Below are 22,546 nucleotides of genomic sequence, written 5' to 3' on the forward strand. Positions count from 1 at the left end.
TAATATTTAAACCATTCCTAGGAAACAGCTTGTCAAAATCCATGTTGGCCGTGTGGTAAATTTCTGCATAGATCAGACTCTATTTTAGCACTGACGGATTCCTCGCAGGGGCTCTGCCGCCAACAAGCACTTTGAAAAGCTATTTTAGAGCACACGACACAGTCGATCATGTTCTGGAGAAAGAGCCCAACTCGTAATGATTTCTAAAGAAGCTGCTAAAATTCTAATTTTACCATTACTTGGTCGTAAAAAGCACTTTAAATCGCAGAATTTAAAGCCTTTAAACGACTCACGACGGTATTTTTATGTTGGATTTCTTTATTTGCAGCCTTTTTGAAAGAGAAGCACATTTCTTACCGCATCTTTTCAGACATTCTCATCTTCAAAATATTATCAGATCAAGTCATGGCTGAAACTCTTGTGGTTTGGCTAGGTACCTCATTTTCTAAATTCCTGAGAACAGTCTAAACTAATTTATGACGCAATTAAGGTGAAATCTAATGTTATGCTCAATCTGCTTCAACCAAGTCTGCTTCAATCAAGACTATTAATTAAGGATAACACTATTTTCACAGTAAAAAGAGAGCTTTAAATAAGTTATATCTCATTGGTGATTAGAGTGATAATTTCAATGATAACTTAGTGATCACGTACTAAGGTAAGACAGATGAGTCATGTAGCTAGTCGAGTAGCCCGCCTCATTACACCCCCACGCAGACTAGTAGCAATGTTAGGTGGAGACTCCCTCACCAAACCAGATGTAGTGTTCGTACTGGGACCCCCTGGAGCTGGCAAGGGCACTCAGTGTCAGATGATAGTACAGAAGTACGGTTATACTCATCTTTCTGCTGGTTGGTATTATAATTAGTTTTACCTTATCTCACTATAAAACATACCTTAGCTTTTATTGTGATTATTATTTAAGGTGGTCATGCTGTTTTATGATTGGTGGGATTCATCACCCTGCAACCTCACCACATCTTAATAATTATCAATCCATAAAAGTTATCATTTCTTCCTTTTGCTAAAAGCAAAGCGATATATAAACTTGTCCTCTACTTTACTTGTCCCCTACTTTACTTGTCCCCTACTTGGCCCTTAACCTTACGACCACCTCAGGTGATCTACTCCGAGCAGAGAGAGCGTCCGGCTCCTCCGACGGTGACCTTATTGAGTCCCACATCAGAGGCGGCACCATTGTCCCTGTTGCTATCACCGTCAAACTACTTGCTAACGCTATGATGAAGGTCACTGATGGAAAGTTCCTGATTGATGGCTTCCCAAGGAATGAGGATAATGTGGCAGGCTGGAACAGTCTCATGCACGATAAGGTAGGTTTAAATAGTCTGTGATCAGATGTCGTAGTTTGATCTGAAACACCAGTTTTATAATCTGAGAAATCCCATATTTTGATATACCGTTTTTGAACGTTCTGTTTTTTATTTGAAAAGTAAGTCCCATATTTTTAGGTAAACCTGAAGTTTGTCCTGTTCTACGAGTGTAACGAAGAGGAATGTCTGAAAAGAGCTCTGAGCCGGAACCAGGGACGCTCCGACGACAACGTGGACTCTTTCCGGAAACGAATCCAAACATATCTCAACTCCACCATGCCCATAGTAAACAGTTTCAAAGGAAAGGGACTCCTCCGGAATATAGATGGTAGTACTGATCCTGAGTCTGTGTTCTTCTTAACTCAGAAGTGCTTTGAAAAGGGCGAGAATGGAGAAGAGTGAATAGTTTAGACTAGTTTTTAGGTTCCCCTTAGTTTATAATAACGACTGTTCATCTTTACTCAAGACAGTCTGATCAGATATTGAGACGTCTGGAACCTCTCAACTACTTTTGGGAATCGTTCACATATTACGTATATTACGTAAGCCAAGGGGCATTTTATATCCCCTTCCCCATTTTATACCCCCTTCTTTTCCGTAAACCACTTTTTTACACTCAGCTACTGTGAATAAATTACACTAAAGTAAACATTTCCAAGTCCCCTCCCATAGGCTGGTTTACGTAATATATGAACGTTACCTTGATTCGTCATAATATAATAGTGCTTGCCCGTTACCCAGCTTTTAAATCCAAAATGTGTATCATTATTCGTTCCATAATCCAAAATTTGTTTTATAATGTCTTATCTTGAGATAGTTCGGCTTTAGTGGACTTTTTGGTTTCTAGTTTGATAACTGTAACTAATAGATTGTGCTTTTTAACTGATCTTAAAGGGATTGCAAATAAGTTTTGTTTTCCTGAACTTGCTAGAACTTTTATTTATAAAGATCCCTTTCCATTATATATGTGTTAAATTACTTTATTTATTTGATTTTTATCACCTGAAAATAAGACTCGGCTATATTTGTGGTATGTGACTGTGGGACTGGGAGGTGGATAGTTGATATAGAGTACTGTGTGCACGATGTTTACATTCCACATTGATATGCGAGAAAGCTCGGCTGGGATTTTATAAGTTCCACATGTGTGATATGTACAAGCAGAGAATAGTTCTGTCACTGGTAATCAATACGAACATATCTAGCGAGTATGATCCGCTTTAACCCCCCGTGTTAGTATCACTGTGCTCTACCTTTCTTTGCTACTCTTTATTTGTATAGTATTCAAAAACCATGTCCGTAATACTGTTTCACTTTATCCTATGTTAACTTCCTTTTAGCTAAGCTTTTAATTTGTTTTCCTACAAAAATCGTATATTAACATGACATGTTCCATCAATAGACAAAAACTTCACATGGAGATAGCAGTTGTCAAGCGAACATGTCCCATGGACAATATTTCGACGGGAAGTCGTGACGATGACCAAATTTGTGACTTTTGCAGGACATTGTGTCCGACTATTGCAGTATTTTAAGTGGTGCATCTTAACCTGTGATCCGGTCATTCTGCCGAGCGTGTCAGTGTGTCACCTTCAATCTCCAGGTCCTGTACATCAGTACATATGCAGCAGTACATATGCAGCCCTGCCCAACCATCTGATTATTATTGTGTGTATAGAGACTGAGGATGTTTAAGTTGGTTCTGTGTGAGAGAGAAAATGTACGGTATGTTGACACGCCGCTGCAAACAGCGTGTCGCTGACAGCAGCCCTCCCCCTAACCTGTTTGATAAAGGTCAGTTACTATTTATAACTCATTGCAAAACGTTTCAAACAGTAAGACATCCAAACTAAAGCTGGGATGAAGTGGCAACTAACGCCAAGCGGATCAATAACAGAACATTCCATGGTGACAAGCTCTCTCTCATACTGCTTGAACTTCTAAGCAGTTATGAGAGAGAGCTTGTAACCATGGATTCGTTCTGTAATGTTGAAGTTGACTTAACATGCAATAAATTCTAAATGGGGGCCTTGTGCAGGTAACTTGGGCCGCCAGCATTGGATAAGGTTGTGTGTGTAAAAGGTCATACTTGTCAATTAGTTTAATACACACAGCTAACATAGCCCCTCAGAAATTACCTCAGGCCCAATTAATAAAATGTATAAAATGTAAAAGTGTACTATTCAATACGGCTGTTCAGAATGACAGGTTTTATTATTGTTTTTTCCAAAATGCCCGGGAATGTTTGTTTGGGTAGAATAAACGATGCTAGATAATAATATGTGTTATAATGATAGAGGGTTCTAAAAAATGCCTAGTGCCATGATGGAATTATGGGGACAACTTTGTTTTGGGAAAAAACTTCATTCTGACTAGCCGCAGTCTTCATTCTATGTTGTATTAATTCCCAAGGAATAGTGATTTAGTTGAATTGACAGAACGGTGTTATGGTAATTGGTGGTATAATTTACCTAACTGCACGGCAAGGTCCAATTAACCAAAAGTTTTTTTTGTTTAATGGATGGCCTCAAAATTACAAATTAACTTTCCATTCTGACAGCCGTAGTCTATAAGGGGTAATTTCAAATGCGATTTTTCCCCATCACTGGCTAATTTTTAACCATATTCTAAACCCCAGGGAAGAAAAACTTTCCCTTAGTTTTTAGGTGTTTTGTGAACGTTTCTGACTTTAAAACAGCTGTTTTTAATGATTTGTGCTTTAAAAAAATATAAACCATCTTTCTGACAGGCCTTACACCGTATCCCCAATCTATGGCCATCTAAAATTGCTAGGGTGTGTTGTGATGTTTGAGCCTTGGTTTCTTTGGAATAAAGCATTATCGAACTTTTATGCAAGTTAAACTAACAACCTTTGGATCCCTCGTTAAAAGTATAGAGAACTTACTGTCTTAAACCATATTTTGCCTTTAACATTACACGCGACCTTAACGTGGAATTTCCCAACACCTATCATTAAAACATTTCAAGTGTGTCTATCACTTCCATATTCCAACGAAGAGACTCTTGGCAGGATAGGTCGAAGTGGACGGGTTTCTAAGAAACGTTTTAAATGTGTAAATCTAGAACTTGTCTTAAATGCACGCATTTGACGATGTTTATGTTTTGGCCCAATACACCGCTAAACGTACTCTTTTCATGTCAATGAGTACTACGTCACTTGCTCAAATACGTACCCCTACTTTTTACAACAAGCCTGCAAAAGTGGATGTGATCGCTGAGGGTTATGGATGGAGAGAGATGAGAAGGACGGTTTGCGGGTTCTTTTTTTGCTCTGAGATTGTACCGCTCATTTTATCGGTTACGCCGGGTGACTCACTTGAAATCATATATCAATCTGGTACGTTTGTGAGGACATCCAGGTAAAAAAAAAACTGTTTCAACATAACATTGCTGAAGAATTTGGGTGTGAAAAAGATGGGAGTGAAATGTGTATCTCCCAAGCGGAAAACAGACTATGCGTTTGACCTTGTGCAATGATGAGAATGTGAACATGCAAAGCTTGTGAAGTTGAGGCTAAGTGTAACGGGATATATTACGGAACTACTGTCATTTACAGCTCACAATTTTAGGTTATGATGAGGTGAAGTCGTAAAGAACCAATTACTTACCTGCAACGCCATTCTAGAATTGTCCAAGTAAGATGATAGCTACTGTTGTAGTCTCGTAGATACGCAATCTTCGGCATTCCGTCTCAGCATTGGGCAATATAATCCAAGGGTCCTACTTCCAGGATCACTTCAGATGTGCAAATATGATCGCACTTTGAGTCTTACTGTTCGCTCCAACTCCTTAGTCAGGGACTACATGTAAGATCCATTTAAAATCGATGTCGACGTGACGCGTGTTCTGTGAGGATCGAAGGGCATAATTCGGAGCATACTCCTCACAGAAAATTTATTGCTAGGGACTACCTCTTGTGCCGATGACCATAATTGATACGCATTTGCGTCCAAACTATACAGTGTGATTTCGTGATTAAACACAGCCTGTGGTGACTTGAAGAAGATTGCACAGACAAAAAGCGATGAAACGACTTTCGTTGCTAGCAATTTCTAGTTCATGTGGAAACGTGCACACGTTGTACTTATAATGACAGCGGAAATTCTTGCGTCCGTTTAGCTTGGGTAAATGAAGGTGAATTAGATTGCACAGATGGGGGAAAGGATGAAGAAAATGATTGGCCAAGTTGTGGACAAGGACAAATCCATTTCGTTATGTTAGAGACACTACATCCTGTGGAATATGTATACCTATGTTCATCCGGACGTGCGGACTCATCGAATTCGCACAGCTGTGCGATGGATAGAGGACATGTGGTAATGAACTACAAGTCTGCATACTTGACTCGTTTGGTCAATTGAAATACCCTCTTTTAATTTCACTGGACTTCTCCTGACGGGGACTGTATAGACATTCTTTCTTACTTTGTTCGAAGGACTTAGAACATGGAATCCTCAAAGACCAAAATGTGGTAAGCGATTATTTTTTTGCTAATAATATCTTGACGTCTTTGGCCAGTATGACATTATATTCAAACATTCCATCAAAAGCCGAGTGTGTTGTGTGACAGCCTATTTGGGGAGATTCTACGTTATAACTAGCTTGTAGTAAAAAATGTAGTAACTCTTTCATGTCCCATTACAGTGCTTCGGGAAGTCAGGAACAGTGTTCCGAACTAATTTTAATATTCCAAGGTATTTTACCAATCGCAAACAACAAACACTTAACCTTCCCTAAGGAAACGTCGAGCTGCTTATATTATGGATTACTTGCTTGTAAGAATCAATCACAAAATGTTTGGAATTTAAACAGTGTGCGACCTAGTGGGACGACTGTGGTGACGATTCTGACGAAATCATGTTGCTCAAACCATTTCAGTGGCACTGTCACAGGTTTCTACATTCCAATGACAAAACAAATGTGATGGCACCTATAAAACTGTTCTGATCTATCAGTTGAGTGTAATGAAGATTGCTCGGTTAAAATCCTTAAGACTGGATGCTGGCTGTGTTGCGGGACTATGGGGGTGTAGCCGTTTCTGCAAATTTTTGGGTCATCCGTAAAAGAGCATTGTATTTTTCAAAACTTTTAACAAATCATTGGTATTTGTGAACAAATGTCTAATCGTGATGTATCATGTGCGGACTTCTAGTAGGAGTATATCTACTCTTCATCGCTACGTTGCACTATAATCCACAATAACAATTACTGCTCCAATGCTCTACTATCTAGAATCACATCGTGCGAAGATACTATTAACTCACTAGTACATTTTTGCCAGGTACTTGGGGTGTAAGCTCCATGGGATCACAATTCTCCGTATTTGCCATGACGGGGCGTGTGAATGACTCGAGTTAAAGGAGTTTTAATCTGTCCATGAAGCCCAAGGTGATGTTACCTCCAAAAACTAAAATCTTAAAGATGTTCTTGGACAGGGGTCATTATTTGAACTAAGTGATACTTTATATCGGTATTTCACCTGATTAATAGATTTGAGGACTACTTCGTCATTGGGTTGACGTACGACGTGAGATGAGATATTCATAGGACGAGTCAACAAGGAGACTGCAATTTGCGGGCGTACAAGGCTTCTATGGGGAGAAGATGAATGAAAAACCAGACACTGTCTTGGCATATGATCAACAAATGGTGGATGGCATGTTTTCACATGACTATAACTACACAAATATCACTGAAACCAGAAGGTAAAAGACACCTTTTTTATGGAATCGAGGGAGTGTTGTCTCTTCAAAATTACTTCGTCAAAAAATCTCGGACCCTCAGAGAACATTTTGTCCTGGACAATTTCTAGATAGGACATGCTGTCGCTTCTTAATGATAACAGTCTGCTACGTCTGTTATGGGAGTCATATAAACGACGTTCATTACACCATGCAATTTATTAGATATTCTAGTACATTCACGCCGTCTATGAACTACACGATTGAAGAGGGCAAAGACTAGTCTTCTGAACAATGTTTATCTTTATTTGCATCCTCTTTTGCATCTGGGCCTCTCTCGACAACTACGACATAAGAGAAATTCTTAGCCTCCATTGTGCTAGTACCACCAGGATACACCCAACATACGCCAGGTTTATACCTGTAGACAACCTGGTAGTAAGCTGCATCACCACCTGAGTATAATCCAGGGATATCATCTCCATCAACATGACAAACCACCGAGTAGATGGGTTGGTTATCATACTTCCCTTGTCCCACAATTACACCATGTTTCGGTGGAGAACTATCAGCAGCTTTCAGCATTGCTTCATAACCATCATCTGGGCGAATGAAATGGAAATCGGTTGTTTTACATACTTTCGGGCCGTATGTGTACCATGCATTTTCCCACTTCCTGCTAGCTAAGCCTGGCAGCCAGCCATGTGTACTATGAGTCATGACACACCACATAGGTCCCTCTGTATATCCCCACTTATTGTTACCAAGCATTACATCGGTACTTTTAGGGTCTTCATTTTCGCTGGACTGCACAAACGAATAGGGCCCACTGATACAGACATATCTAAAATCTTCTTCGTCATATTCTAGACCTTTCCACCCAAACTGAGAAATCACACCGTCAGATTTGCCGGGTTCTTCAGCAGATGATGTATCACAGATCACCATGTAGCTGGGTTTACCATCTAGTAGGTCCCCGTGTATAGCTCCAAGAGGTGGAGAATCAGCTTCCTGTACCGTCACCTTAGCACTCGGGTCTGCTTTCAGATAGGAGAAGTCAGCTGTCATGTACACTTTTCCTTGGTATGTGTACCAAGCTTTGTCACCAATAGCCTTGGCTGGGATCGTGCCATGAGGAGTGTTTGCTAAAACGCACCAAGAATGAATTCTTCCCTCTATTATTCCATTCTGTACATCATACTTAAAACCCAACATAAATTTTTCGTCGGGGGCTAACTCATTGTTGGATACCAGTTCATAGTAGATCGGCATTCTTGGCCTTACTCCTTTTCAATGGAAATACTGTTAGAAATAATTTATGAGGTCAAAGAAATAGATTCTTTAAATCAATAAATATTCAAATCTAGTCAGATACTACATCATATTCATGTTCTAAAATTATTTGTTATATTATATTAGTAGTGTTGAAAGTTTTTAACGCTATATAATACTTTCAACACTAGGTGCTATATGGACACGTTCATTTGAGTTTGAGGATATTGGTAAATATAAGTGACCCTTTAAAAGGCACAGTGTAGTTGACTTTGTCTCACTATGAAATTACACAAACCCTTGATGGTTAGGATAATCGTCTCATCCTCTTGGCTAACTTTGTCACATAACGATATTTTAATCAGGTGATAAGATATTGTTTAAATACGGCCGGCACGGAAATGGTTACATTGTCACACTATAAACATGTGACGGAGTAAATATGGACCCCTTGCTGCCATTTTTGACCAAATTTTTGAGTGTCCAGTTGATTGGATGGGTACATATGACCATTACCTACATATTTGACGAATTTTTCGTTAGATGGTGCACTCAGGTTTACTCTGTCACACATTTAAGAAAATATGTGAAGAATATTTAGGGCACCCTGATAAGCAATACTGAGCAATGTAGGTTTATTTGATGGCCTGGAAGTGCTAGGAATTGTTATTATATCATTTAGTCGTGAGGAATTTAAACACAGAAGGCACAAACAAGTTTACTTTGTCACATAATCTTGATGATATCTGAACATGTGTGAAATTGAAAAAATAATGATATACTAGCTTAAAGCCCTTATAATACGTACTATGGATCAAACAATACTGCTAGTACCATGCACCAGTCACATAAATCATTATCGGGTGGTAATATGTTAACTGTGTTACAATTAAACTACCGCAACATGGTCAAAAATAGGGTAATTTCGTGACAAAAAAATTATTATAACTCTGTTAGCTCCTTGCTGGCAAAATAACTAGTTAGTCGAAATTTTTTTGATGATAAAGTAACATAGTATTCTAATAGAGGTATAGTTCTTCAAAATAGGGGCAAGACATGTTTACTTTGTCACATCAGTTATTATAAGAGTTAGGTAATCGTCATCAGATATTTATGAAATTTCTCTCGAAATTGATTTTATAGTTGTTTCTAATAGAGGGGAGTGATATCTATCTGCTACTTTTGGTCCCATGGAAAAATATTGTTCCTAGACGAAATTATTACCGGTCAAAGGTCAGTGCTCATGTGTAATTGTATTGCGCAAGCGATTTTCAATCGCGCGCCCTGAAAATCGAATCTAAAGATCTATCTTTTCCTACATTTTTTGAGCAATCACCTTGAAACTTTCAGGATATGTTCTAAGGACCATTTAGAAGATTTCACTCTTTTTACAATTTCGAGGCCTTTACAAATTTTTTATTCGATTTTGAAAATCTTGGACCTCTTTTTTTGACGATTTTTCCGGGTCAACAGATCTTTTTCGTAGTTTGGATCGATTAATATAGGCAATAAAGCATCCTATGCCAATTTTAACACACTATCTTGATACTGTTGGGGGAGGGAAAGTTAATTTTGTCACATTTTCAGTGTCTTTGACAAATTAATCTAAAATTGTTAAACTTGAGCTCTGATGTTCTGGACAATATTCTACCAATCGTTTCTGAAAGAATGTTGAATTCTAATAGAGTTATAGATCTTCAAAATAGGGGCAAGACATCTTTACTTTGTCACATCAGTTATTATTAGAGTTAGGTAATCGTCATCACATTAACATTTATATTCTTTCGTAGTTTGGATCGATTAATATAGGCAATAAAGCATCCTATGCCAATTTTAACCCAATATCTTGAAATTGTTGTGGCAGGAAAAGTTAATTTTATCACATTTTTAGTGACTTTGACAAATTTAACCTAAAATTGTTAAACTTGAGCTCTGATGTTCTGGACTATATTCTACCAATTTTTTCTGAAAGAATGTTGAATTCTAATAGATAGGAGTTATAGAATATTATATAGATCTTAAAAATAGGGGCAAGACATGTTTACTTTGTAACATCAGTTATTATAAGAGTTATTATAAGAGACTATTTCATTCTATAATCATTGTTTTTAACCTATTTACGATTTCGTATCATTTTTTGTGACAATGTTGAATGTAAACATCAACTGATCTTAACTTGCATCAACTACATTGTCATCATATAAAGTTTTCCCGCCTTTCAAACCAAAATCAGATATAAATAATTCGCCACAAATTTAAAATTCCATATATTGTGACAGAATTAACCTCATTTCCCAATAACCAAGTGCCTGTATTAGCTAACTACTCAAAACAACATATTTTAGGACTATGATTGGTAGATCAACCATCAAATAATGAGTTAAAAGGGTTTTGAGGACACCTCACAGTAGAATAGAGGTATGGTATTCTGAGTGTGACAAAGTTACCCAAATATTGCCTTGTAACCGTTCGATCCGTGCCCTTTAACCAATGTTGTATCATAATTGTTAGATTGACCTAATCTACTATATTTCAGACCAAGGAATGATAATTAGACAACTGCAGTTAACTAAGTCACACAAAATGTGACATTTGAAACATTATAGTGCCTAACAACAATAGATTTTCTTTCTGAGCAGTGCATATGGGAGTATGGGTTACGTGGCTAATGTTCAGAACTTCTGAACGTGCTAGGTTAATAGATGTCAAAATTAAGCCACTATCGTCAAAAACGCTATTATTTTTGTTTACCAATATCCTCAAACTCAAATGAACGTGTCCATATAACAAATAATTTGAGAATGGAACATTCAACAGTTACATTTACCTGAAAAGTCCAGTTTCCGTTGAATTGGCCGTATTTAAGGAATCATCAAAAATTATGAACACTAAAAATATTAGGTAAAAAAGAATCCAACAACCCCGGTGACAGAACGTGATATGAAGTACTATTTAACGTCAACTAAAACTTCAAAATTATTACTTGCAAAAATTTACTCATTAATGAATTACATAAGTGATGATAATAATTACTAAAGTACTAATCAAAATTAAAAACATGGATAAAATCTTTAAACGAACCAAACTAAAAAACTATTCTTATACCCAAAAATATAATAAAGAATCTGTAAAAATTAAGGTAGTACATGTACATTGTACATTGTACATTTGTCACAAAATGTCTTCAGGACCACAAAAACATGATAAGGAACTGAATTCCAAATATTATTGCTGTTTTATAAAGATACTCTTTTGGTCGAGTGTAGTTCCAAGTTTTCGTCGAAGCAATCTTATCGAAAATTCTCTTTGCAAAGTCTTGGCAGTTTTGATCTGTTACACTGTAATCGCTACAATCCTCCACAATTGCATCCAGATAACCTAAGAAATGTTTGAAAGGATAGTCAGAGCTATCCTCAATCTCAAGGTCGATAGGACCTTTCCGAGGAGATGGTCGCATACCTTCAACCACATCATCACATCTTATGCTTCTCCCGATGTAAATTCCGTCTCGCTGCTTTTCGAGGGATAGGCTTACACCATAACTTGTCTTCAACACCACAAATGCATGATAATCAACTGAAGTCCACTGTCTCCCAATTCGTTCTCTTATTCTTTCTCTTATAGAAGCAGTTGAACTTATGAATATGCCTTCTAGTGGACATTTGTAGACATAAACATGAGTTACGGTCGTGTCGTTAACAATGCTTTTATGATTGTAGCCGAAAACACTCTTAGCCACATTAAGATTCGGATTTAATTTGAAATAGCATGCTTGGCTTATCTCAACAAAAATTGTCTTTGCAAAGTCTTTGTTATAACTAGCACTGCAAGTAATGAACATTTCCTTTAAAAAGTCTTTGAAGCAACTAAAGGGATAGCTGGATTTACTGTCGTCAATAACATCGTAAACTTTAAAGTCATATCCATAAGATCGAAATAATTTTCTCCTAAACTCAATGGAGGAGGTACCATCTTGCTGCTTCTCGAGAGATATCAATACTCCACAATTCGTCTTTAGAATCACAAAATAAACATAATCAACTGTAGGCCAGGACCATTGTCTTCCAACAGTCACGTGAGTTACAAAAATTCTGTCAATTATCTTTTCATATTCGACTCCGAAAATTCTCTCTGCAATGTTGAGTTCTTCGTCTAAATTGAGACATCCCTCATTAACATTAATATTATTTAATGACTCATTTACAAATACCTCATCTGAAATTGAATGCTCCTTTTTGCTGTGAGCTGAACCCATGGTTCATGAAGTCAGATTAAGGCAAAATATCATGAGATTTCGTCCAGCCTGTCCCTCACCATCGACCTACAATAAAATGATCGTTCGTGGTTACTGGTTAACCAAGGTCATTATTAATATTAATTACAGAGGAACTGTTGGAACGCTTTAATATATTCAGTAATTATTGACTTTTTACTTAACAATCTACGACGGTTATCAATAATCATGTTTAGGAATACAATGCACTGACACGATCTTGTGATGAACTTTAGCAGTTAGCTTTCAGGATCAATTTCATACATGAAAAGAAATAACACACAAAATCTCCTTCATATCCCCATTCCATATAAATAATGATGACAGAGCTGATAAAGCGTGTCAGAGCAACACCAAAGGGCCTCACTTCCATTTTTTAACGAAAAATTAAATTGTTTAGCAAAATGTACAATGGCCTGGCCAAGTTAACATTCGGTAGACGTGACAAAAATGTTACCAGAAGGCGCAAAACATTGGTAGGTATATATATCGAGCATCAGCATATTATATAAAAATGGTTTTTCACTGTATCTCTAAGCCATCCTCAGAGATATCAGCAGGAAGAGTGTTCACAAAAACAGAATCAGTATCAACCGAAGATAAGAACTCCATGATTACAGTATTGTTAAAAACGTTATGATGGCTCACGAACTTGGGTAACTCGTCTTCTTTGGTATGTTCTGTGCATGTGTAAATATGGGGAACCTGAAAGTTAACATTGCCTTAATCATATTTCCATTCCGTTTGTGTACCTTTATTTTCTACACAATAGTGTAAAGTGGCTAACAGAGTGGTGGAGGGGGCATAAGTAGTATTAACTTATTAATTATATGTGAACGATCCTTTATTTCTAAAAACTTTAATATCACAATAATATCATAATTTTCAATCTAATAGAGATATAATACATATTAAAATACAATTAATATGATAAGATTAAATCTGATTTGCTCACCTGTTTTATCAATGAAGACGTAGTGGAGTGAAGCAGATAAGACTGGAACGAATTACCAATTAGCGTACAGTACTTTAACTGATCCCAGTTACTTTTCAAAACGTTATCGTACATCCTTTTACTGAAGGTACATTTTCTGGATTAAAGTTTATCATACATAATAATAATATCATTGCCATGGCCCTGTGCCCACGTGTACGACTTTTATAAACGATAATTGGCACGGCTATTATGTCATGTGGGGCACGCTGCAACACAATAGTCATGAAGGTACACACAGACTAGTAATTACTACACTACAACTAATGTATAATGTGTAAGTATACAGTATTACAATACCTACTGTGTATCATATAAAAGAGTGTATTACACATAACTCGTCTGCCACACATGTCGTTTTCTGGTAAAACCTCCATGTACTGAGCAATGAAGGTTCTCTCTGATTGTGACAGTACTGGGTCAAATACCAGACACCTGATAAAGTAATGGAGCATTAGGAACGTACCATCTAGAACACTAGTCACATTGTAAATCTGTTAAACTAAACCAACCTTTTGATCAATTAATGAGTTATTTTTGCTTTATTATTATCACTGGAATCAGTCAAAAGATGCTGATTTAAAGAAATTTGAGAAATAACATGATAAATTACAAACTTTTGAATTTGGGGAGATTTTTGTAGAACGTTTACTAAAACAGCAAACTGAAACTGAGCCAGCTTGCAGGTACTTAGTCTTCCTATACCATAGCATACTATCTGTTCAATATCTTGACTTGATATCACTTCACTGATCTTATCACAGAATACAGAGTCTGAAATAGCATGTACATGTTAACATTGGCTAATTGTACATTGTACATGTTAACACAGCTAAATGCACTTGTCAAAATAGCTAAATGTACATTTTACATGTAAACATAGGCTAAATGTTTGACAGGTTATTAAGTTCCAATCTCAGTTTTAGATTTGCACTTCTTATCAAAGGTAGAAACAATAACCGACAATAACTGTAAAATAACTGCAAAATAACTGCAAAATAACTGCAAAATAACTGCAAAATAACTGCAAAATAACTGCAAAATAACTGCAAAATAACTGCAAAATAACTGCAAAATAACTGCAAAATAACTGCAAAATAACTGCAAAATAACTGCAAAATAACTGCAAAATAACTGCAAAATAACTGCAAAATAACTGCAAAATAACTGCAAAATAACTGCAAAATAACTGCAAAATAACTGCAAAATAACTGTAAAATAACTGTAAAATAACTGCAAAATAACTGCAAAATAACACTCACCCTCAGTAAAGACCTGCTTTATAACACGAGTAAGATCCAGAGGATGATCCCACTCATCATCAACATTATTTACTGGTAACACTGGACACTTCTTTGATTTGATTCTGCGTTTTCTTGAAGGTTTAACCAATACAAATCCATCAGTTTCCATTCTCTCTGTATACCTTGATAGTGGGGTCAGTAACTTAACAAAATATTATTTAAGTACAAAAGATTAAATATACATTACTGTAAATTACTGCATGTTTTATACTGACGAAAATCCTTTTTTTTTTATTAAACGAGTTGAACACCACAGTAAAATGATAAAACCGTATTAAATGAAAATAATAATTGTTGCATCCAGCATATTATAAGTCTGCAAATAAAAACGGTAAATATTTTAAGCATTATGACCGCCGAATTTTTGATACCGAAAATATAAACATATAATATGAAATTAATTGAGTACTATAATTCGCATCATGAAACAAATCTGTAACAAATAGGCACAATACACCAAAAAGGTGGATGCTAAACTGACTCAAGCCCTCTTCTTCAAGCATGTTCCGTCCATGTATGGAGACATTGTTCCAAAGATACCCTTCAGAGAGTTCTTCGACTACAAGTTCCAGATAACGGTGGATGGTATGGTGTCGGCTTATAGAGTGCCTTTTATCTTGGGTGGACCAAGTGTTGTCTTCAAACAGGTTAGATATTGTTGTGGTGTGGATATTAACAAATCATTTAGTATAGTTTAAAATGCCATGAAACAATAAAACAAACACCTAGATAAAAAATTTGAGTTACTAATTATATTATTTTTTCCGGCACGCCTGCTGTATTAAATTCCATTAAAAATTATAAGCAATCAATAATTAATTCAAAATTTGTTGACTAAAATCATCTACGTCTATAATTATACCATCTTTCTAAAAAATTAACAATCGTTTTAAAAATATTAAAATATCATGCCTGACCAGCCGGCTATATAAAACATTTTCATAAAAAAATTCGAATAATCAATTAACTACAGACTTTTAAACTGCTAAAACAAACGTACACTGTAAAATTGATAAAAAATAAATCACAAAAATACTTCAGGACTCATTCTTCTACGAACATTTCTACGCAGACATAAAACCGTGGGTACACTATGTTCCCTTTAACCACAACCTCAACAACCTGATACAGCGCCTAAACTGGGCCCAGGAAAACGACCACTTGGCTCACATCATCTCAGAGAACGCCAGGCATTTTGTCAGAACCGAACTAAAACCGAGTGATGTTTACTGTTATGTTTACAGACTTTTTAACCGGTATGCTGAGAAGCAGTACGGAAAGGTTGAGGTGAGGAAGGGAATGCACGAGTTGTCAAAAAAGAGATCATGCTTTAAGTGCCCTTACAATACGCTCAACAAGTCAGAATTGTAGTGGAAAGCATCACACAGAACAATTTGTAAGCAGATTGGTTTGACAGATCACTAAATGAATGTATGAAAGCAATGGGTACAGGCTAGAGTGGTATATTTTCTGATACCGAATATTATTATTACTCAATTGGATTGTTAACATCACAATTTATGATTACCCACTTTATTTATTATGTAAATAACGTGTGCTTCATGATTCAAATAGATGTATGTTTACTTATCAGCTCAGCTCTCCTATGAACACGTTCCAAAGATCTAAAGATCGAACAACACAAATCGATGAATGAGGTGCCCAATCGAAACCATTTAAATAAAGATTTAAAAAGCAGTAGTATGGTATTGAGAGTAAAAACGTCATTCCAAAAGAATTGTTTTGAGAAGAGGAAAAAAAGCGATAAAAACATTATTTTAAAACTATTAATATTTGCTTAAACACAAAATAAATATTTAATCATGTTGGCGAACAACAAAATATGTGGCATTTTAAATCTATCCTGTCACATTCTATCAAAAGTCTTATCCAATAATTATGGAAACTAGATAATGAACGGATTACAGATTTGAAAATATGTTTATCTACAATTATAACCGGTATACCAATTAGGTATCATAACTATTCATAATTACCACTTCAGTGAGATACATTTTTTTGGATTTTTAAAACTTTTTTGAAAGAAAGACTATAACTAAAAGTAAATAATAAATCCTGTACTCTAAAAAATTAATAAAATTGTTAAAACACTGTAAAAAATTCTGTCATCTAATATGTAATATGTATGTATTACTATGATAATGTTAACATTATCAGTAAACATATCTATAATTCTATCTTTCAATCCATGTGTTGGGTTGGAATTTATTAGATATCCTAGTACATTCACGCCGTTCGTGAACTACACGATTGAAGAGGGCAAAGACTAGTCTTCTGAACAATGTTTATCTTTGTTTGCATCCTCTTTTGCATCTGGGCCTCTCTCGACAACTACGACATAAGAGAAATTCTTAGCCTCCATTGTGCTAGTACCACCAGGATACACCCAACATACGCCAGGTTTATACTTGTAGACAACCTGGTAGTAAGCTGCATCACCACCTGAGTATAATCCAGGAATATCATCTCCATCAACATGACAAACCACCGAGTAGATGGGCTGGTTATCATACTTACCTTGTCCCACAACTACACCATGTTTCGGTGGAGAACCATCAGCAGCTTTCAGCATTGCTTCATAGCCATCATCTGGGCGAATGAAATGGAAATCGGTTGTTTTACATACTTTCGGGCCGTATGTGTACCATGCATTTTCCCACTTCCTGCTAGCCAAGCCTGGCAGCCAGCCATGGGTACTATGAGTCATGACACACCACATAGGTCCCTCTGTATATCCCCACTTATCGTTACCAAGCATTACATCGGTACTTTTAGGGTCTTCATTTTCGCTGGACTGCACAAACGAATAGGGCCCACTGATACAGACATATCTAAAATCTTCTTCGTCATATTCTAGACCTTTCCACCCAAACTGAGAAATCACACCGTCAGATTTGCCGGGTTCGTCAGCAGATGATGTATCACAGATCACCATGTAGCTGGGTTTACCATCTAGTAGGTCCCCGTGTATCGCTCCAAGAGGTGGAGAATCAGCTTCCTGTACCGTCACCTTAGCACTCGGGTCTGCTTTCAGATAGGAGAAATCAGCTGTCATGTACACTTTTCCTTTGTATGTGTACCAAGCTTTGTCACCTATGGCCTTGGCTGGGATCGTGCCATAAGGAGTGTTTGCTAAAACGCACCAAGAATGAATTCTTCCCTCTATTATTCCATTCTGTACATCATACTTAAAACCCAGCATAAATTTCTCGTCGGGAGCTAGCTCATTGCTGGATACCAGTTCATAGTAGATCGGCATCCTTAATCCTTTTTGAGGGTAATATTGTGAAAAATAATTGATGATGTCAAAGAAGTAGATTCTTTAAATCAATGAAAAATGTACAGTTTAATCAATCGATACAAATTCTAAATCCAGTTCTCTTTCGACACTTTCTTTTCTTCAGCATTATGATATTCAAACCGTGAATAAAACCTTTATTATAGTAGTACTACAGTATAAGGAAATAATACAGCATTTCACTGAACTTCAGTATGATTTTAAAAAATGTATTCTAATAGTAGGTATACAGGTACGGTATGGTATTAAAAGTATAAACGTCATTCCAGCACTCTAGCTCGGAACCCAACCCAAGTAACCCAAGTAAGTAAGTGGTTTGGTTAAAAAGACAAACAGTTCATTGTAATATTTTTTTTCAAGCAAGGTAAAAAGTTCATTCCAGTGATATCGTTCTAAAAAGGTAAAAACTTAATTCCAATAGAATAATTTTAAAAAGGGAACAACTTCATTGCAGCAGTATGTTACAATTTAAAAACATTTGCCCATAAATCAAAATTTACAAAAAATATTATATAACCTAATAAAAACAAAAATTAATGTCATTTTATAAAATTGGGTCGTATAGAATCATATAAAAAATATAACTCCTAAATCAATTAAATTTACAGTCAACTAAAAATATTGTATGATAAGATCATTAAAACCTTAGCATAAAATTAAATTCAAACTTGTAAAGTTTAAATACATCTTTAAATAAGAAAACGCCTCTTGAAACTAGTATCTTTCATAGTCTCATTTAAATACAGTGAGATCTAAGCATTTAACAAAAGAAATATGTTGTCAATAATCTATATCATATTTTAAGAAGTCTTGCGTTTGATAGAGCAAGTAACTAATATTACTATATACTTTATGAATTAGTTAGTAGCGTTGTGTTTTGAAAATTTGGCAAATATATAATCAACTAAGCAAAATAAGAACACACCACCACACAGCAACAAAGTTCCCATGGGCATATACTCACATAACCGATGGACTATATCGATAAAGAGTGGGAAGATAAAGCATGATACATACAGAGGCGCTTGAGGTATAGTGTAGTACCATGTTTTTGTGGCAGCAATCTTATCAAAAATTCTCTTTGAGAAGTCTTGGTAGTTTTTATCTTTTACACTTTTATCGTTGCAATCTTTTTGAATTTCTTTCAGCAAGACTATAAAGTGACCAAAACGATAGTTTGAGCGGTCTTCAATCTCAAGGTCAACTGTACGCTTCTGAGGATATGATTCCATGCCATTAACTACATTATCGAACATGTTGCTTTTCGCAATGTAAATACCGTCGTGCTGCTTTCCGAGAGATATGCATACACCAGAACTTGTCTTCATAACCACAAATGCATGACTATTGACGGTAATCCACTTATACCGTCTCGCAAGTTTGTTTCTTATACAAGAATTGGAAGGTAGCAGAGTTTTGTAAACAGCAACTTGAGTAATAGTCGTGGTGTTAACAATTCTTTCATGATCATAGCCAAAAACTGTCCTGGCCACATTCAGTTGTGGAGTCACTTTGAAAAAGCCTTCTTGGCATATCTTATTAAATATTCTTTTCGCAAAGCCTTGGCAATCATTATAATTGGTAACACTGGAAGTATTCATAATGTCCTTCAAACAGTCTATCAAGCAACGGAAAGGACAGCTCGAACTGTTTTCAACCAAAAGGTCAACTGGAAGTTTTTGTGGAGTTGATGTCGTCCCTATGAAAATACCGTCCTGTTGCTTTTCCAGAGATAGGCATAATCCAAAATTTGTCTTGAGAACTACAAAGGCAGTCGAACTTCTGCGTATGCCTTCTATTGGGGTTTTGTAAAGAGCAACGTGGGTAACATACACCCTGCTAAGGATCTTTTCATGTTCGACTCCGAAAATTCTCTTTGCAATGTTGAGTTCTTTCTCTAATTTGAAACATTCTTCACTAACACTGATGTTATCTAATGATTTTTTACTGTAAGCTGAACCCATGGTGCATTAAGTCAGAATCAGGCCAAAATATGAGATCTCGTCCAATCTGGCCATCACCATCGACCTACAATAAAAATAGGTGGGTAGGGTAGATTACCATGGTAATTGTTACTGTAAACTACAGGCTAGGGTAAGACTAAAAATACTTTAAATTCAGTGGTAATTGTCATTAATCATTATGCTTGATAATATCTATAATTATTGTAATTGATACTTCTTTTTAGGAATAAAATTACCTGACATGACCTTAAAATGAATTCCTATCAGATAAATTTCAGGATTAATTTCATACATAAAGAAGGAATGAGACGAATAACACACAAAATTTCTTCTTCATATCATGCCAACTTCACAAAACAATCATTTGAGAGCCGGAATGGCCGTGTTATAGGCTAGCCAACAAATTAACTTATAACAAATTAAAGATTAGTTGGTCAGGGGTTTAGTGTTTTACTAAGTAATCTGTGTTTCACTGTATCTCTAAGCCATCCTCAGAGATATCAGCAGGAAGAGTGTTCACAAAAACAGAATCAGTATCAGCCGAAGATAAGAACTCTATGATTACAGTATTGTTGAAAACGTTATGATGGCTCACGAACTTGGGTAACTCGTCTTCTTTGGTATGTTCTGTGCATGTGTAAATATGGGGAACCTGAAAGTTAACATTGCCATAATCATACTAATATTTCACTTCCGTTTGTGTACGTTTTATTTCAACACTATAGTGTATAATAGTGTAAAGTGGCTCACAGAGTGGTTGAGGGGTCTAAAAAGGTCAAAATCTGGCATAAGTAGTATTATGTCATATGTGAGCGATCCCTTATTTCTAAAAACCTTACTATCACAATAATATCATAATTTTCAATCTAATAGAGATAATACATATTAAAATACAATTAATTATATGATAAGATTAAATCTGATTTGCTCACCTGTTTTACCAATGAAGACGTAGTGGAGTGAAGCAGATAAGACTGGAACGAATTACCAATTAGCGTACAGTACTTTAACTGATCCCAGTTACTTTTCAAAACGTTATCGTACATCCTTTTACTGAAGGTACATATTTTTCTGGATTAAAGTTTATCATACATAATAATAATATCATGGCCCTGTGCCCAGTGCCCACGTGTACGACTTTTATAAACGATAATTGGCACGGCTATTATGTCATGTGGGGCACGCTGCTGCAACACAATAGCCATGAAGGTACACACAGACTAGTAATTACTACACTACAACTAATGTCTAATGTGTAGGTATACAGTATTACAATACCTACTGTGTATCATATAAAAGAGTGTATTACACACAACTCGTCTGCCACACATGTCGTTTTCTGATAAAACCTCCATGTATTGAGTAATGAAGGTTCTCTCTGACTGTGATAGTACTGGGTCAAATACCAGACACCTGATAAAGTAATGTAGCATTAGGGACAGTACTGGGTCAAATACCAAACACCTGATAAAATAATTAATTAGGGACGTACCATCTAGAACACTAGTCACATTATAAATCTGTTAAACTTAACCAACCTTTTGATCAATTAATGAGTTATTATTGCTTTATTATCACTGGAATCAGACAAAAGATACAGTGCTGATAAGAAATTTGAGAAATAACAAGATAAATTACAAACTTTTGAATTTGGGGAGATTTTTGTAGAACGTTTACTAAAACAGCAAACTGAAACTGAGCCAGCTTGCAGGTACTTAGTCTTCCTATACCATAGCATACTATCTGTTCAATATCTTGACTTGATATCACTTCACTGATCTTATCACAGAATACAGAGTCTGAAATAGCATGTACATTGTACATGTTAACATTGGCTAATTGTACATTGTACATTGTACATGTTAACACAGCTAAATTCACTTGTCAAAATAGCTAAATGTACATTTAACATGTAAACATAGGCTAAATGTTTGACAGGTTATTCAGTTCCAATCTCAGTTTTAGATTTGCACTTCCCATTAAAGGTAGAACCAATAACCGACAATAACTGCAAAATAACTGTAAAATAACTGTAAAATAACTGTAAAATAACTGCAAAATAACTGTAAAATAACTGTAAAATAACTGTAAAATAACACTCACCCTCAGTAAAGACCTGTTTTATAACACTAGTAAGATCCAGAGGATGATCCCACTCATCATCAACATTATTTACTGGTAACACTGGACACTTCTTTGATTTGATTCTGCGTTTTCTTGAAGGTTTAACCAATACAAATCCATCAGTTTCCATTCTCTCTGTATACCTTGATAGTGGGGTCAGTAACTTAACAAAATATTATTTAAGTACAAAAGATTAAATATACATTACTGTAAATTACTGCATGTTTTATACTGACGTAAATTCTTTTTTTTTATTATACGAG

The 22,546-nt window shown here is 35.9% G+C and overlaps 4 protein-coding genes across 5 annotated transcripts in view; 2 read left to right on the forward strand and 2 right to left on the reverse strand.

Moving 5' to 3' along the window:
- Window positions 1-22,546, forward strand: part of LOC134819175 (outer mitochondrial transmembrane helix translocase-like) — an 84,454-nt gene that overhangs the window by 32,951 nt on the left and 28,957 nt on the right. The window lies entirely within an intron of this gene.
- On the forward strand, window positions 663-2,670 carry LOC134819217 (UMP-CMP kinase-like). The gene is made up of 3 exons (XM_063829028.1): window positions 663-851; window positions 1,120-1,331; window positions 1,470-2,670. Exons 1-3 carry the CDS (start codon window positions 668-670, stop codon window positions 1,731-1,733), a joined length of 660 nt encoding a protein of 219 aa, XP_063685098.1. The 5' UTR covers window positions 663-667; the 3' UTR covers window positions 1,734-2,670.
- On the reverse strand, window positions 12,899-14,999 carry LOC134820022 (SRR1-like protein). Its single transcript, XM_063830199.1, has 5 exons — window positions 14,835-14,999; window positions 14,190-14,346; window positions 13,873-14,007; window positions 13,534-13,654; window positions 12,899-13,283 (listed from the first exon to the last, which is right to left on the reverse strand). The coding sequence occupies exons 1-5, from the start codon at window positions 14,983-14,985 to the stop codon at window positions 13,101-13,103; spliced, it is 747 nt and encodes a 248-aa protein (XP_063686269.1). The 5' UTR covers window positions 14,986-14,999; the 3' UTR covers window positions 12,899-13,100.
- On the reverse strand, window positions 18,390-22,424 carry LOC134819718 (SRR1-like protein). 2 transcript variants are annotated; one of them, XM_063829815.1, is made up of 5 exons: window positions 22,263-22,424; window positions 21,802-21,958; window positions 21,438-21,572; window positions 21,092-21,206; window positions 18,390-20,811 (listed from the first exon to the last, which is right to left on the reverse strand). In XM_063829815.1, exons 1-5 carry the CDS (start codon window positions 22,411-22,413, stop codon window positions 20,629-20,631), a joined length of 741 nt encoding a protein of 246 aa, XP_063685885.1. In that variant the 5' UTR covers window positions 22,414-22,424; the 3' UTR covers window positions 18,390-20,628. The 2 variants fall into 2 exon arrangements, with proteins under 2 accessions (XP_063685885.1, XP_063685883.1); XM_063829813.1 differs by having other exon boundaries at window positions 21,092-21,212.

The sequence above is a fragment of the Bolinopsis microptera genome, chromosome 8, assembly GCF_026151205.1.
Source record: "Bolinopsis microptera isolate Bmic1 chromosome 8, MBARI_Bmic_1.0, whole genome shotgun sequence".
Taxonomy (NCBI): domain Eukaryota; kingdom Metazoa; phylum Ctenophora; class Tentaculata; order Lobata; family Bolinopsidae; genus Bolinopsis; species Bolinopsis microptera.

Coding starts and splice junctions, on each gene's coding strand:
- LOC134820022 (XM_063830199.1), bottom strand. CDS start 14,985: ATGGAAACTGATGGATTTGTATTGGTTAAACCTTCAAGAAAACGCAGA. Junction 14,347..14,834: donor AAAGCAGGTCTTTACTGAGG/GTGAGTGTTATT, acceptor ATGCTATTTCAG/ACTCTGTATTCTGTGATAAG. Junction 13,655..13,872: donor TTTTATATGATACACAGTAG/GTATTGTAATAC, acceptor ATGTACCTTCAG/TAAAAGGATGTACGATAACG.
- LOC134819718 (XM_063829813.1), bottom strand. CDS start 22,413: ATGGAAACTGATGGATTTGTATTGGTTAAACCTTCAAGAAAACGCAGA. Junction 21,573..21,801: donor AAATCTCCCCAAATTCAAAA/GTTTGTAATTTA, acceptor TTACTTTATCAG/GTGTCTGGTATTTGACCCAG. Junction 20,812..21,091: donor CGTCTTCATTGGTAAAACAG/GTGAGCAAATCA, acceptor GTTAACTTTCAG/GTTCCCCATATTTACACATG.
- LOC134819217 (XM_063829028.1), top strand. CDS start 668: ATGAGTCATGTAGCTAGTCGAGTAGCCCGCCTCATTACACCCCCACGC. Junction 852..1,119: donor TTATACTCATCTTTCTGCTG/GTTGGTATTATA, acceptor CGACCACCTCAG/GTGATCTACTCCGAGCAGAG. Junction 1,332..1,469: donor ACAGTCTCATGCACGATAAG/GTAGGTTTAAAT, acceptor CCATATTTTTAG/GTAAACCTGAAGTTTGTCCT.